The 16,465-nt window shown below is 45.6% G+C and overlaps 1 protein-coding gene and 1 long non-coding RNA gene across 3 annotated transcripts; one reads left to right on the forward strand and one right to left on the reverse strand.

Moving 5' to 3' along the window:
* Positions 1 to 2,076: 2,076 nt before the first annotated feature.
* On the forward strand, positions 2,077 to 15,900 carry LOC125168546 (uncharacterized). Its single transcript, XR_007153197.1, has 3 exons — positions 2,077 to 2,197; positions 13,301 to 13,481; positions 15,830 to 15,900. It is a non-coding gene; the product is annotated as an uncharacterized LOC125168546 (long non-coding RNA).
* LOC125168543 (chymase) lies at positions 10,910 to 13,912 on the reverse strand. Of its 2 annotated transcripts, XM_047863664.1 has the most exons (6): positions 13,791 to 13,863; positions 13,347 to 13,445; positions 12,971 to 13,121; positions 12,122 to 12,257; positions 11,642 to 11,896; positions 10,910 to 11,243 (listed from the first exon to the last, which is right to left on the reverse strand). In XM_047863664.1, exons 1-6 carry the CDS (start codon positions 13,846 to 13,848, stop codon positions 11,100 to 11,102), a joined length of 843 nt encoding a protein of 280 aa, XP_047719620.1. In that variant the 5' UTR covers positions 13,849 to 13,863; the 3' UTR covers positions 10,910 to 11,099. The 2 variants fall into 2 exon arrangements, with proteins under 2 accessions (XP_047719620.1, XP_047719619.1); XM_047863663.1 differs by lacking the exon at positions 13,347 to 13,445 and having other exon boundaries at positions 13,791 to 13,912.
* Positions 15,901 to 16,465: the final 565 nt, after the last annotated feature.

A 16,465-nucleotide genomic window follows, 5' to 3' on the forward strand; every position in this document is an offset into this window, starting at 1 on the left:
AATGAGTACACTAAAGTAGACTAAAATACACAAAAGTAGAGAATATAGTAGAAAAAATTATAGAAAAGTATTTTTAATAAAAATTAAAAATAAATATGAATTTTTTTCACTTTCCATGTTTAAGAAAAAAGAAAAGAAATGAAAAAGAGAAAAAAGATAAAAAAAGAAAAAAGAAAAGACAAAAAAAAGAAATTGTTTGAAAATTTGAAAAAGTGAATACACTGTAGTAGACTGAAATAAAATGATGGGAGTAAGATAGAATTTGAAAAAATTTACATAAAGTAAAAAATATAGTAATAAAAATTAAATAAAAATATTTTAAAAACAAATTGAAAGTAAAAATGAAGTTTTTCTCTTTCTGCATTCAAGAAAAAGAAATGAAAAAGAGAAAAAAAGAAAAAGAAAGAAAAAAGGAAATTGTTTGAAAATTTGAAAAGGTGAGTACACTGAAGTAGACTAAAATAAAATGATGGGAGTAAAGTAGAATTTGAAAAAATTTACACAAAAGTAAAAAATATAGTAATAAAAATTAAAGACAGATTTTTTTTTTTAATTTTTTTTTTTAACATTTATTTATTTTTGAGACAGAGAGAGACAGAGCATGAACGGGGGAGGGGCAGAGAGAGAGGGAGACACAGAATCAGAAACAGGCTCCAGGCTCTGAGCCATCAGCCCAGAGCCCGACGCGGGGCTCGAACTCCCGGACCGCGAGATCGTGACCTGGCTGAAGTCGGACGCTTAACCGTCTGCGCCACCCAGGCGCCCCAAGACAGATATTTTTAATAAAAATTGAAAATAAAAATGAGTTTTTCTCTTTCTGTATTCAAGAAAAAGAAAAGAATTGTAAAAGAGAAAAAGGAAAAAGAGAGACAAAAAAAAAATTGAATAGATGAACCTGCTAACAGATTGAAGTAGGACTGAAATTGCTTCATTTTCCCCTAGAGGTCAGTTCAGGTAGCTCTTTGTAGTCCATAAATTAAGCCAGGGGTGAGGTTTGTGTTCTTGAAGAGTGAAGTTAGCCCAGTTGGGCAGGGCTCGGTGTAACAGCTCTGCTCTCCCGTAGATGGCGCTGCTAGCCTACTGGGCGGATTGTTGCGGTGCTCATCGGTGTGCATGCGCATGCGTGGGAGCGGTGAAAAATGGCACCTCCCAGCCACCCTGTCTGTTCTCCCGGATCAGCAATCACGCACCAGTCCTCCGTCTTCAGCTCTCATCCACCCCCTGCTTTTCCACTTTCCGTGACCAGGCCCCAGGCAGTACCTCTCTCCCAAGTTTTGTCTCAGATGCAGCTGTTTTCCCTGGCCCCTTACTTCCGAAGGACTGCGGTTTTGACCCGCTCTGCCCCTCTGTGGGAGGTTCTCACCGAGCAATGGCTGAATGAGCAGTGGCCGAATGTCGACTGCACCCAGGAACGCCCACTGGACCCTGCTGTTGCTGGTGCCCCGAGACTGCGGCCAGGTGCCAGCCCACCCCCAAAAAAGATTGTGAGACAGTGTAGCCTCAGCATTTCAGGGACCATGGAAAATCGCAACACACATCTGGCATCAGGCTTCACCCTTAACGACCTTGTTCCAGCACCAGCGAATGTGGCTGTTTTCTGGGGTCTGCTGGGACCAGGTGGCTTCAACCGTCTCTACCAAATGTCCTTCCATCAGTGGAACCGCTTTTCCCCGTGTGGCCCGTGAGAACCTCCTGGACCCCACTCTGTTCCTGGGGATTCGCCCTTCCCACCAGAGCACCACCAGGTATGGAGATGCGGAGTTGCAGCCTTTGCGCTCCCCTTGTTTACAGTCTTAATGGAATTTAAACCCTTTCCTTTCTCCTTTCTCCCTTTTTAATTTAGTCCCTGTGGCTGTTTCCAATTTTCCACGTTCTCTCCAGCTGTTTTTGGGGAAGGGTGCTTTTCCCGTATGTTCCCCCCCTCCCCAGTCTCCATCCTCTCTCGCCCACAAAAGGGTTACCTACCTTTTGGGGCTTCTTGCTCCCCAAGTTCAGCTCTTCGTGTCGCATACCTGCTGTATTCTGTGGTTCAGGTTGTGCAGATTGTTGTGTTAACCTTGTTGTGTTTTCTAGGTGTGTAGGATGGTTTAGTGTCGTTCTGGCTGTATTTCATGGACATGAGACACAAAAAGCTTCCGTGCTGTTTTGCCATCTTGGCCTCCTTTTCCTAATTCTTGTACCTCCATCCTCACCAAAGGTAACTGCTATCTCGACTTTTAACACATAGATTGGTTTTGTTTCTGAACTTTATATAAATAGGCTAACACAATGGGTCTTCTTTTAAGGTCGGTTTTTTTTTTCCTCCTTCTCAATATTATGTTTGTGAGATTCATCCACGTTCTTGTATGTAACAGCAGGTACTTTTCATTGCAGGGTAGTATCCCATGTAATGTTACCATACCACAATTATATTTATTCATTCTGCTGTTAATGGACTTTTGGATTGTTTCCAAGTATCATGTTGCTATGAGCATTCTTGTTCATGCTTTATGATGCGGGTATTTCTTTTGGGTGTATCCCTAGAAGTGAAATTGATAGGTCAGAAGATGTGCCTATTTTTATTTTGTCAACTGATGCTGTCAAAGTGGTTGAGTGAGTTTACATGCCCTCCGCACTGTAGGAATGTTCCTGTTGCCCTCCTTTCTGGTATTGATATTATCAGTCCTTATTTTTAGTCATTCTGGTGAGTTTGTAGTGGTATTGTGTTGTGGTTTTAATTTGGATTTTCCTGATTGCAATTGAGGTTGGGTGCCTTTTATACGTTTATTGGCCATTTGGATATCTTATTTTGTGAATTTCCTTTTCCAGTCTCTGGTCTGTGTTTCTCTTGGATGGTCTGATTTTTTTCTTATTGCTTTATAGGCATTATTTATAAATTCTGCATGTGAGGCCTTAGTTGGTGTATGTAGTACAAGGATCTTTCTCCACTTGGTGGCTTGCTTTTTCACTCTCTTAAAGGTGTTTTTTGATCAATGGAGGTCCTTCTTGTAGTCCAATATATCAATTTCCTTTGAGGCAATAGTTCTTAACGGATGTGATTGTCAGATACAGGACATCTAGTTAAACCTGAATACCAGATAACAATAAAATAAATAAACAACAAAATAAATAAACAATAAAAAAATTGAATGTAAGTACTTCCCAGGTAATATTTGTGACACATACAATTTTGTTGTTGTTTATCTGAGATTCAAACTTAACTGGGTGTTCTGTTTTTTTCGCCTAAATCTGGCAGCTGTACCCATAGGGGACATTTAACAATGTCTTTGAGGCATTTTTGATTGGCATAACTGGGGTAGTATTGGCAGAGGTACTGGCATCTATTGGGAAGCCAGGGATGATGTTAAACATCTTATAATGCACAGGACAGCCCCCATAACAAAAATTTATCCAGTTCAAAATGTCAGTAGTGCAAGGTTGAGAAACTTGGTTTTAAGTTAGTGATTTTTGTGTGCCTTGAAGAAATCTTTCTAAACCCCAAAGTGAAGAGATACTGTCTTGTCAAATTGTCTACAAGTTTTATTGTTTTACCTGTCATGTATGGATCACCTGGAACTGACTGTTGTTGTTGTTGTTGTTTTTTTAAGTTTATTTATTTATTTTTGAGAGAGAGAGAGAGAAAGAGAGCATGGCAGCAGAGCAAGAGAGAGAGGGAGACAGAGAATCCCAAGCAGGCTCTGTAATGTTGGCACAGAGCCCGACGTGGGGCTTGAACTCATGAACCATGAGATCATGACCTGAGCCAAAATCAGGAGTAAGACACTTGGGGCTCCTGGGGTGGCTCATTCGGTTAAACGTCTGACCTCGGCTCAGGTCATGATCTCACGATTTTTGAGTTTGAACCCTGCATGGGGCTTTGTGCTGACAGCTCAGATCCTGGAGCCTGCTTTGGATTCTGTGTCTCCCTCTCTGTCTGCCCCTCCCCTGATAGTACTCTGTCTCTGTCTCTGTCTCTCTCAAAAATAAATAAAAAACATTAAAAGCTTATTTTGAGAGACAGAAAGAGAGAGAAAGGCAGAGAGAGAGGGAGAGAACTCCAAGCAGGCTCTGCTCTGGCAGTGCAGAGCCCAATGTGGGGCTTAATCCCATGACCTGAGTCCAAACCAAGAGTCAGGTGCTTAACCGACTGAGTCACCCAGGTGCCCCCTTGGAATTGATGTTTGTGTGTTTGTGAGATAGGGGTCAAATTTCATTTTCCCCGTTGATCTTCACCTGGCCCAGCAATAAAAGGACAAAGGACTGTCCTTTCCCACTGCCCTGAATTTCCTCCTTTGCCAGGAAATGTGTCCCTGGAGTTATAGAATGTGTTAATGAGCAGATCACTGCTGTGGACACCTGGAGCTTCATGTCACCAGGGACTTTTGGGAGATGGTGTAAGACACACCTCAGACTTGTCTCCCCAGTAGAGTGATGACACTGGGTTAATCACTCACCAATTCCCATCCCTTTTGCGTTGAGGCCACTTTAGGGGCCACTTCTGGTCTCCTGTGAGCACTGGCTGAGCATGCTTCTCCACCAGAGCAAGCCTTTAGGGAAAGAGTTGTGATGAGCTGGATAAGAAGCCTTGAGTGGAAGCTCCCTTCAGTGAGCAGTTACAGAGTAGGGACACTGTCAGCCACTCTCCTCCTTCTGAAATGGCCGGGTCCACTGCTGCCCCACATTCAGGTCATTTCATCTTGTCATTGATTCTTCAAGGTAGTGGCTCTTTCTTTCTTTCTTTCTTTCTTTCTTTCTCTTTCTTTCTTTCTTTCTTTCTCTTTCTTTCTTTCTTTCTTTCTCTTTCTTTCTTTCTTTCTTTCTCTTTCTTTCTTTCTCTCTTTCTTTCTTTCTCTTTCTTTCTCTATCTATCTATCTATCTATCTATCTATCCTGGCATCTACCTATCTATAAGAGATATTTATTTTAAGGAATTGGCTCACGCCACTGTGGGAGCTGGCAGGTTTGAAATCTGTAGGGCATGTCAGCAGGCTGGGAATTCAGGTAAGGGTTGACATTGCAGTGTTGAGTCTGAACTCCTCAGGGCAGCCATCTGGAGACTAAGACAGGCTTTCTATGTTGTAGTCTTTTTTTTTTTTTTTTAATGTTTATTTATTTTTGAGAGAGAGAGAGGAAGAGAGTGAGTGGGGGAGGAGCAGAGAGAGAGGGACAGAAGATCTGAAGTGGGCTTCACCCTGACAGCAGCCAGCCTGATGTGGGGGTTGAACTCAAGAACCACAAGATCACGACCCGAGAGCCAAAGTTGGACGCTCAACGACTGAGCCACCCAGGCGCCCCTCTATGTTGCAGTCCTGAAGAGAGTTTCTTTTATGTCGGGAAACCTCAGTCTTTGTTCATAAGGCCTTCACCTGATTGGATGGAGCCCACCTGCGGGTGGAGGACGTCAACTTCTGCTGATTTAGATGTTAATCACTTTATAAGGATAACCTACAGTCCCTGCCAGTTGCAGTTGGTCCTGGGGCCATTAATACTAGTTGTTGCCTTCCTCCTCTGGCACCCATTCCCCGCCTCCCTCCTGCTCCACCACATGGCAAGCTCTTCTGTTGGTTTAAATTGTTTACTCAGTAGGGTAACCCAGACCTTTATCTCAGAGGTTACTGTGCTTTTTTTTTTTAAGGGAAGGGTTGCTGCAATTACCTGATAACCAGGTTTTAGTTATCACTGGGCATAAAAGCACCAAAGAGTACCTCATACTCCTCCCTGCCCTTATTACATGACAACTCTATCTTTGCATGATAATAAGGGCGAGTTATTTATGGTAGTGAGGTAAATTCACTGTTGCCTAGAGATTCACTCATTATCAAGACAGGCTTGGCATGACAGCTGGCAGCCATAACTTTAGATTTAGTGGAACCCTTACTATACCCTCAGCCCCGGCGGGAGCAAATCCCCTGGTCTATTTCTGGGAATAGGGCCCTGAATTCAGTAGGTCTGATCACAGACACTTGATGTCCCAAGATCAGATACTCAGTGTCTGTTAGGGTCCAGTAGCTTCCCAGGAGCTACTTTTTGTATGATAAATAACTCTGTGCTAAAGATGGCATGGCTTTACTACAGAACCTTCGAGGTCTGTTCTGTAAATCAGGGCTTGTCAGTCACTTTGTAGGGTCCCCACTCTTATCTATCGGGGGTACCTATAACACCCATGGGTTCTTCTGGGGTTCTTTGAGTTCTGCCTGAACCTGCTACAGATTGCTCTCTTGCCTTGGAAGACTTTCTCTTGAAACTGTCATCAGATTTCTGAGACATCTATTAAATGGGCCAGAACAATATTCTCAAGTGTTTATATGCTGTCTCCAAAATCCAAAGAGGCCTACCATGCACTATTCCTCTCAGTGGCCCATGCCATCACTATAGCGGACCAGTTTTATGTTCTGGGCAATGTCCAGACATAAAGGCCTCTTTGGGCTCATCCTGTAAGAGAACTGGAGAGTTGCCATAATCTTGAGACAAGATGGTGAATGCAGACTGCTTTCCTTCTCCGGTGAATGCAAAGTGCTCTGACCTTTCTGCCTGGTGCAGACTGAAAGAACACGTTTGCCTGATCCAAAGTCACATATAAAATGCTACAGGCTGTGTTGATCTGTTCTTGCAAACATATGACATACAAAATAGCAGCAGCAGTTGGGGCTACTACACGGTGAAGTTTATGGTGGTCCATTGCTGTTTGCCATGGTATATCTGGCTTTCCAGGATACTATCTCCTGCACCTTTAAATCTTAAAATAAATTTTGTTTTTAACGTTTATTTATTTTTGAGACAGAGAGAGACAGAGCATGAAAGGGGGAGGGGCAGAGAAAGAGGGAGACACAGAATCGGAAGCAGGCTCCAGGCTCCGAGCCATCAGCCCGGAGCCCGACACGCGGCTCACACTCACGGGCCGCGAGATTGTGACCTGAGTCGAAGTTGGACGCTTAACCGACCAAGCCACCCGGGCGCCCCTTAAATCTTTAAGAGTGCCACTACACTATGCCATTTCATCTGGGATGTTGTATTGTTTCTGATTTATCATTTTGGCCAGATGTGGGGATGCAGCTACACATGCTTCCTCTTAGCCTTTCTTTTTTTTTTTAATTTAAAATTAATTATTTATGTATTTATTAAAAAATTTTTAAGGTTGATTTATTTTTGAGAGAGAGAAACAGAATGTGAGTGGGGGAAGGGCAGAGAGAGAGGGAGACACAGAATCCTTAGCAGGTTCCAGGCTCTGAGCTGCCAGCACAGAGCCTGATGCGGGGCTTGAACTCACAGACCGTGAGATCATGACCTGAGCCAAAGTTGGATGCTTAACCGACTGAGCCACCCAGGTGTCCCCAAAAGATTTTATTTTTAAGTAGTCTCTACCCCCAATGTGGGGCTGGAACTCACATGCTCTATCCTCTGACTGGGCCAGCCAGGTGCCCTTCGTCTAAACCTTTCTTACCAAAATGGACCTTATTTCATAAATCAGGGAATCATTATGAGAGTTCTGTCAGCTTCTAAGTCCCGAATATACATGCCAAATATGCGCTCGGAGTTCAGGGAATTGACCATAGTGTGGGGTCAAGAACCTAAATGACCTACTGTGACACAGACACGAACGAGGACTTCATTTGTCACTTGGCACATAGTTCTCAGCTCTAACAGATGGGGCGCGGCTGCATATCAGGTTTTCAAGTATTACTCCCCACTCATATCCTATATGCAAGAGCCCTCAAACGTTCTGGACATTTTGTAGGTTTCCTTGGCCAAGGATGAGAAGATATCTCCTGAAGTTCAGATCAAGGGTGGTAGGAGGACCTGAGGTCAGCAGCTCTCTCAGATGCAGCTGGGGCAGGGGGAGACTAGAGAAGCTGTTTATAAAATGCTGAACAAAGGGGGCAAAACACAAGGCAGAAGAGACAGCAAACACTCTGTTCTCCTGAAGCTGTTAGCTGAGTTTCCTTTGGTGGTCCCTCATGTTTCCCAGCATGAGAGTGTGTCCCCTTTTTGGGATGGAGTGGTGGGATCTAGGTTATATCCCTGTCTGTAGGAGCCAGTTATAGCCCTTCATTGTTACCCAGTGATGGAAAGGTGTCTCTCTGGCTCCTACAATGGCTTTGCCCTGTTGGTGGCCTCTGTCACCTAGGTGCCAGAAGTCTCCCTCTTGAAGGGTTGCCTTAAAAAAAAGTAGCGGTCCCTGCCTCTCACATAGAAATGAATCACAAAGGTATCCCTCCTGGGCCGGCTACCTCTCCTGCACCTGAAACTACTTTAGCACAGGCTTGAGGCTATGTATGGCTCAGTGATGTGATCTTTGCCTTTTCTTCTGTCAAGCAAGAGGAAGAGTTAGGGAGGATGCTGGGAATAGAATAGGGTGTGGCTTGAGAACTTTGAACCTGGAGTAGTTTGGTGGCATCTGACTCTTGATTTTGGCTCAGGTCATGATCCCAGGGTCAGGGGATGGAGCCCTGTGGGCTCTGGGCTGACAGCACAGAGACTGCTTGGGATTCTCTTTCTCCCTCTCTTTCTGCCCCTCTCCTACACACTCTCTCTCTCTCTCTCTCTCTCAAAATAAATAAATAAATTTAGGATAAAAGGATTGGCCAATGGGAGCACGGTCAGGAATTCAGGAGCAGAAGGAGAGTGATACAGTAGGATCTGTTCACACACTCCTTTCCTGGGAAACCACTTAGAATCAGTTGGCTGTGGGTCCTTCCATGGCCCACAGCTCCTGTCCTGCAGCTACAGCTAGAGCAAGTGGAGGTGGAGCTCCAGCTGTCTTTCTGGGTTCCAATAACCACTCCTTACCCAACCCCCTTCATGCCAAAGGGACGGTGGTGGCTCCGTACTCTTGCCACCTCTGGGATGTGTCACCACACCCTATTGGTTTCCTGTTCCCTTTGCACATAGATAGATCCTCCATCGAACTTTTCCTAAATTATCCTGTGTGATTGTGCCATCTGCCAATACTGGGACCTGACAGACAGACCCTTTGAGGATAAAGGCCCAAAGAATACACGGATGTGGCTGTTTCACAGCCCAGAGGTGGGGCTGGCAATGGAAAATCATGCTGCACTTTTCAGAGCCCGCAAGCCCAGCACAGATAAGCGCATACGTGAGATGAAAATCAGAGAAGATGGTCATCAGGAAAACCATCACAGAAACTAGCAAAGATCTCTGCTTCTTGGCTACCATGGCCTGATAATGCAATCGTTTCCTGATTGATGAGGAAATGAACTCAGACGAATGCAGCCAAATCCTCTTCTGGGGAGCTGGTGGTGTTTCACAGCCCTAAAGCCACGTAACAAAAACACAAACACAAAACTCCAAACACTTTTAAACTATCCAAATAAACTGAAAGTACCAAAAAGTTGAGTAGGGACAGAAGCCTTTCAACATTTAATAAAAAACATAGACTCAGAAAATAATGCCCCAAATGTCACAAATCACATAATCCAGGCAAAGATCTGTTAGCGTCTTCTTAATCCCTCGTGGCCCGGTGGAGGGACATTCAGTCAAGGGGTATTTCACAGTGGGAAGAGGAAGAGTCCAGGGTCTTCCCAGGAAAAACAAATCCTGCATTACATTACATTGAAGTTTGGCATTTTCCCACATGACTGAATATTTTTGAAAACAAATTTTTAACGAATTCAAAATATTCAATAAAAAAATATTCAATCATTTGAATTTACCATTTTTTTCAATTTTTTAAAATGTTTGTTTATTTTTGACAGAGAGACAGAGCATGAGTTGGGGAGGGGCAGAGAGAGAGGGAGACATAGAATCTGAAACAGGTTCCAGGCTCCAAGCTGTCAGTACAGAGCCTGACATGGGGTTCCAACTCACGGGCAGCAAGATCATGACCTGAGCTGAAGTCGGACGCTCAACCGACTGAGCCACCCAGGCGACCCTGAATTTACCATTTAAACTTTGTTCCATGACTGGGATTCCAGGTTTTCCATTATTAACAATGCTGAGATTAAAATCCTTGTTCATGAATCTTTGTGTAAGACGTAATCAGAGACATAATCTCTGATTATGTTTTTCAGGCAAATTGCTAGAAAGAGTTCGCTCGAGGCAGCGATTCACCATACCCTCAGAAGCCAGGAGGGCTATAATCCTCAGGCTCCTGTTGTGCCTGTCTCCTGTCCTTCTGACCTGTTTTCTCTTCTCTAGCCAGTCTCTCAGCTGGCAAGACTTTGTGTTGAGCAGGCTGTAGGTTTTTGACTTCCTACTGGTTTGGGTACGGCCCTTGTGGCTGGGAGTTGCTCATGCAGAACTGTGATGCTATCCCCCCCTTATCTGCTCCAGCTCTCTGTTCTGCATCAGGGAGTGAGAGACAATCTTCTCTGCATCTCAGATTGAAGCCCCGCAGATGGTAGATCTCCTCTTATCGAGGTGGACTGAGAGGAGGGCCCTATGTGGAACCAACTGTCTTCCCTGCATCACGTATCTAAACCGGTGGTTCTCACTGAGGATGATTCCTGCTCCCCTGCCCCTTGGAGAACACTTGGCAATGCCCTGAGACATGTCTGGTTGGCACAACTTAGTGGAGGGGCGCTATTCCTGGGACCTGGTGGGGAGAGATCAGGGATGCCCTAAATATCCTACATCTTTGCCTGTGATTCACAATGTTCTTAGTGATTCTGGATATTACTAAAGATAAATTCGAATCAGTATAGAGGTGATGATTATAGCAAGGATCTGGCATAACATCTTGTTTAAGTTGGAAATAAGGATCCTGTCTCTCCAGGGATTCCCTTTCTCTTCTTTCTTTCCCTAATTTTTCTTCATTATTTCCTCTCTGTATCTCACACTCACACCCTCCCCCCCCAGGCGCCCCCCACCTGCTCCCACACACCCCGACCCTTTCCAAAGCTTGTAGGCTGCCTAGGCTGGAGGCCAGTTGCATTGTGCCAAGAGAAGAGAGCATCAGAGAGAAGACACATCCTCACGTCTGAAAGCTGGGTCTTTATTGAGGTTTACTGAGGATTCTGTGCCCTGGAGGGGCCCTTGTGGGTCTGAGGGATGCGGCAGGGCCTCAGCAGAGATCAGAGGCAGCTTGAAAGTGAGTGGCACAGAAAGCCTGCTCAGGTCTGGTTCCAGATTTCCCCTCAGGCTGGCCCAGGCTCCATCGAGGCTTAATTCTGCTTCAGGACCTCATTGATCCAGGGCCGGTAGTGGGAGATCCGGGTGAAGACAGCAGGGGGCTTTGCATTCTTCCGTCCATAGGAGACAATGCCCTGAGCCACCCCAGCACACAGAAGAGGGCCCCCTGAATCTCCCTGTGGGGCAGAGAGAGAGAGAGAGAGAGCGAGCGAGAGAGAGAGAGAACACAGAAGGTGAGCTGGGAAGTCATCTACTCCCAGTGAGACCTGGGGTCAGACCCAGCAGCCCTGGTTCCTCATGGGGTTATACATCTCGGTGTGATGCCCCTTTTCTGTTTCCTTCTGGCCACCTCATGTGCCCTGTGCAGCAGCCTGGGAGGGGTGCCCAGAGATTGCACGGGGCCATGGGTGGGGGAGGAGCAGGGAACGGATCTGCAGAGGGGTGATTCCAGTTCCTTAGGCCCATGATCTGAAACCCTGTCGCTGGCTGACAACCTTCCCACCCCATCTCCTTTCACAAGACGTCTGGACCCCGAACAGTGACTTGTAGAAAAGAACCCTTGTCTGAGGCTCACCTCAAATGCAGATTTTGTCTTCCTGGGATTGCCAACACACAATTGGAAGTTGTGGTTGAAAGTTCTGTAGTGTCTGCAGGCTTGGGGATTCATGAGCCTCTGCTTCACCTCTCGCAGAGTATCAGAGCCTGGTTCATTCACTTGTGTTCTTCCCCAGCCAGCCACCCGGCACATTCTCCCGGGTGGGATGACGTTGAACTGGGGCGGAAGGGGGAGCATCCCCACGGCCAGGGTCAGGTTAGCTTTCTCCTTCAACTGTGGAGGGCATGAGGGGCTGTCAGTGCTAGAAATGGGTGACAGGGCAGTTGGAGGAAATCAGGGAAGGACAGGGCAAACTGTTTTGCATTAGAACTACATCCGGTGGCACGAGTCAGTGGGGTTGGAGTCCAGAGGCAGGTTGTGGACATTTTAGGGCAATGGAGACCTGAAGGAGAAAACTAAGAGAACAGAAAGTGGGAAATGTGGAGAAAAAGTTATTACCTTCAGTAACATGATGTCATGGAGAAAAGCACTGTCATCATATTTTGGGTGAGGAAATTGTTTTATGACCTCAAGCTTCTGCCATGTATCTTCTTTCTTTTGTATGTTATGGGCTCCAAGTGTGACCATTATGGACCTATTGTGAGGGAGAAGAAAGGACCAGGAGAAACTGTGATGGTCTCAGGTTTCTCCTGCGATGTTCCCATTCTGAGAAAAGAAGACTAGAGTCTATCACAGGGGTCACTGGACTCTAATCACCCCTCTTTCTCTGGACCACTTGTAGTATTTGGGGTGGGGGCTCCTATTTTACTCAGGGAATAGCTTTCTCAGGGAACATGGACAATTTCCAGGACGCTCAGGAATTCCTGGAGACTGAGTAGGCCATGGAGGACCCAGGGGACAGGATTAGCACTTCCTAATTTAGGGAGCCCTGTGTGAGGGCCAGAGATATCAGAGGAAAGGGGGAGTTGAAGTGGTGGGATCCCTGGTGGACCCTGTTGTCTGCCTCCCCTGGAAAGATGGCTCAAGTCCCTGAGAATTAAAGGCCAGTATTCTTGGAAAGGGCATAGAGGAAGTGGCCTAGAAAACTGGGTGGGGTTAGGAGAGGGAAGCTACTTTTAGAGGAGGGACTTTTGGATAGGGCCTCCTTTTCCTCTCTGTAGGGGAGCCGAGCTCACAGTGATTGAAGATCAGGGCATCTCATCAATTATGGGACCAAGTTCCATAAGTTCAAGTCTTGCCTGTCCCAGCCCCAGGAGCCTCCCCTCAGACCGCCAAAGGGTACGTCCTTGGCTGCCACCCTAGCTGTTAATCTCCAGAAGGGAGATAAATGGGACCCTGCTGTGTCACCTTCCTGCACAGTGAGCAGCCGTCAGCACAAAGTTCCGTCTTATCAGGAAACCACCGCAAAATAACAGTCTATTCTGGAGAGTGACAATTTCCAGGTGGGCCATGTACGGGCGGGAGTGTGGCTTGCACTCTGTGCCACCGATGATCTCTCCTGAAACAGAGATCCCCAGGGCTTGAACACAGAGAATGCATAGGCTGAGCTAAAGTTGAGAGGGGCTTCTCTCTAATCTCATCCTCACTGTGTACTCTGCCTGTTGCCCCCTCAGGAGGCTCGGGTATCTGGTGTCCCCACCCACAACCTCTCACATAAATTCTCACTCCTTCTTCCAGGGACAACAGCCAATCTGGGCTCAGATGCCATTCAGGCATTTTTCACCTCGGATTTCCCCCACTGCCATTGTGCCTGGGACCTCAATGCTCCTCTTCCACTGGGCAGGGCCAGTTCTCCAGGTCCTGGTCTCAACCTGCTCCAAACCTTGAGGGCAGTGTCAGAGAATGGCCACATTACGAGGTAAAGTGTAGCCCCAAAGCTCAGAAGATGAAGAGAACATAGGACCTCCTACCCAACATCTCACCTTAAGTCATGAGAAGATGCCCCCTCTTCCTCCCACCTGTTCGGGCTTTCCCCTAGTCAGTGGGGTTCCTTGTCCCTGGGAACTACCATAGGCTGCAGAGACTGGGGGGTGGGGGAGGCATATCCCAAGTGGAACTTCACTCTGGATTCCTGCAGAGAGACCCTGTGATCTTGTTTAAGAGTCAGCTATATTCAGACTAAACTGTGTTGGGGCTGATACTGCAGCTTCCAGAGGGAAGGACTCACCAGCTTCAGCTCTGGAGCAGAGGAGAAGGAGCGGCAGGGCAAGAGGAAGAAAATGCATCTTCTCAGAGAGGCTGCCCTGGGCAGATGCTGCTTCTGTTTTCCGGCTTGGGTTTTATAACTCCAGCGATGAGCGAAGGGCTGGGCTGGTAACCACAGGAACTGTGTGGTCATGTTTTCTTCTCCCATCCTAAACTGGTGATCTTTCTGATCAGAAGTTTCCCCCAAGTTACCCTCTGTTTTGCTGGAGGTGAAGTGGAGGTCTGACCCCCAAGTTTTGGCTTCCAGGATGAGCTTTCAACCATGGTGCCTTATCTCGTGAGGGGAGGTGGAGGGATTGTGTCTTTCGCAGTCAGGGCAGCTGGTTTCAGGCTCATCAGAAACATGGGTGGGGAGAGTCCTTACACAGAGCATCCAGAAACACATGCACTTTTATGGCCCACAATAGGAAGTGCATTTTGCAAAGGGACCCAGTAGCCATATATATGCATGTGTGACTACACGAGCACAAACACACATGTACAAATGAATCAAAAGTTTTGGGAAACAATATTTATCCTTGTCATGTGCAATGCTTTCAGTTTCCATTCATTCCATTCCACTCTGTATTTTTAATTTTTTATTTAAAAAATTTTAAATGCTTATTTATTTTGAGAGAGAGAGAGAGAGCGAGAGAGCGAGCGAGCAGGGGAGAGGCAGAGAGAGGGAGAGAGAACCCAAGCAGGCTCTACACTGACAGTGCAGAGCCTGATGTGGGGCTTGATCCCACGAACCTCGAGATCATGACGTGAGCTGAAATCAAGAGTTGGACACTCAACTCACTGAGCCACCCAGGTGCCCCATCTACTCCATATTAAAATATGGACAGCACCCCACTTAAAGGGTGACCACCTACAATTTGAACACCATTGATCTGGTCTGTCTCATCCTCTGAACCAGATGTTCATAGGCAGAAGAAAGATCTATGGAGCGTAGATGGGGGAAGGGAACATACCCGATGGTAGGGTTTTATACACATTATCACAAGAGCAAGTGGGATTGGAATTAGCATTTTTTGAGAGCCTATGCATCATTTATTGTCCCAACTCTTGATATATTTGCATAACAACCCTGTGAAGTATGTATTATTAGCTCAGTTTTATGGATTGGCTATTGAGGCTTCTAGTTTAGAAATAGATTTTCCTTATTCCAAATCAAGGGCCCTCTCTGCCCTACCACCAAAGAGCAACAGAGAAATAGAGTCCCACCAATGGGGATGTAGATGTAGAAGAATGGTTTGCCCTGGGAGCCTGGGGTTTCCTACTCTCTCATTATTATTCAAACTTGTTTTGCTGAAATAGAATGTACACAGAGGTCAGTATCTGAGGTTTTACTCTTTTTATTCTTCAGAAAATACCATTACTGTCACTTTACAGATGTAGGACTGAGGCTCAGACACATTAACATGACCAAGATCACACAACTCATAACTACCATAACCAAGTTTCAAGTACATACTTGCTGTTTTCCCCAGACTTGGAGAAGCAGGGAGTCCAGGGAAGAGTTGGGTAATGGGGTGGAGTGTCATTTCTCTTGGAGACTGAGAAGCCATTTAATTCAGAGATGGGTAAGCACAGGGGAAAAATATCTTCCCCAAATCATTCTACCATGCCCTTGGTCTCAGCTTGGGTTTGTGACTGGAGTGGTTCATTCCTTAGGAAATATTGGTTAGGTCCTCAGTTGCCCTCAGCTCTGACCCTCTCTAGAATAATTACACCTACACGTATTTCTAGTCCCTGTACAATTTTTTTTGTAAAATTTTTTGATGAGTCCCTGTACTAATTTTTTCTCACTCTCTTTATCTGCCAGATAAAATACAGAATGCACAGTTAAATTTGTATTTCAGATGAATAACAAATCATTTTTTAAGTATATCTCAATATCAAATGAGGCATACTTATACTAAAATAAATTGTCAATCTGAAATTCAAATGTATCTGGGAGTCCTGCATTTTTATTTGCTAAAGATGGCAAACTTACTCTGGGCATTCTACCATCAGCAGAACAGAGGCGAATCTGGACCTGGAAAAGTCTTGTCCTTTGGCCCTGCACCAGTTGGACCCAAAATCCGAGAGGTAAGCAAATGAAACATTTCTATTTTTCACTCATGTAATGAGAAGTTGAGGGGTAGGTAGTCCAGGACTTGTGTGATAGTTCCACAGCATCAGTAAAGACCTGGTTCACCAACATTTAATTTTTGTTTCACCTGTACTGGCTGAGGGCAAGAGAATGGAATAGGTATAAGCTCTGGTCAAGTGCCAATTTCAGAAATAAAGTTGGCACTATCTGCCCATATTTTCCATATTTTCTTCCTTGTGCTGTCATGTGTGTTTGCATGTTTGAACTGATTTCCTTTTTCTCTCTTCTCTGCCCTCCTTCTGCTATTTTGTATATAGTATGTTGTTGGTGGTGAACCTTCGGCTTAGTCCACGGTTTGTAGAATATCACTTTGGGAGTCTGACTAGATTAGAGGTGGCATGGGTATCACCTAGAAATGCTGTACTTGGAGTTGAAAGCAGTAACTGATGAGACTGGATTATATCAGTTCTGGGGAGAGTCAAGCCTCATTTTTCTTTGTACGAGAGATAGAGAGGATTACGTTCAATGAGAGCACTTTTGTTTTAGGGAGGTTAGGTACA

The sequence above is a fragment of the Prionailurus viverrinus genome, chromosome B3, assembly GCF_022837055.1.
Source record: "Prionailurus viverrinus isolate Anna chromosome B3, UM_Priviv_1.0, whole genome shotgun sequence".
Classification (NCBI taxonomy): domain Eukaryota; kingdom Metazoa; phylum Chordata; class Mammalia; order Carnivora; family Felidae; genus Prionailurus; species Prionailurus viverrinus.

What these genes read in the sequence shown, in the direction of transcription:
- LOC125168543 (XM_047863664.1), bottom strand. Translation starts at nt 13,848, where the DNA reads ATGCATTTTCTTCCTCTTGCCCTGCCGCTCCTTCTCCTCTGCTCCAGA. An exon ending in GCTGCTCACTGTGCAGGAAG is followed by an intron (nt 12,258 to 12,970) that starts GTGACACAGCAG and finishes CCCTCACAATAG; the next exon opens with GTCCATAATGGTCACACTTG. An exon ending in ATGACATCATGTTACTGAAG is followed by an intron (nt 11,897 to 12,121) that starts GTAATAACTTTT and finishes TGCCCTCCACAG; the next exon opens with TTGAAGGAGAAAGCTAACCT.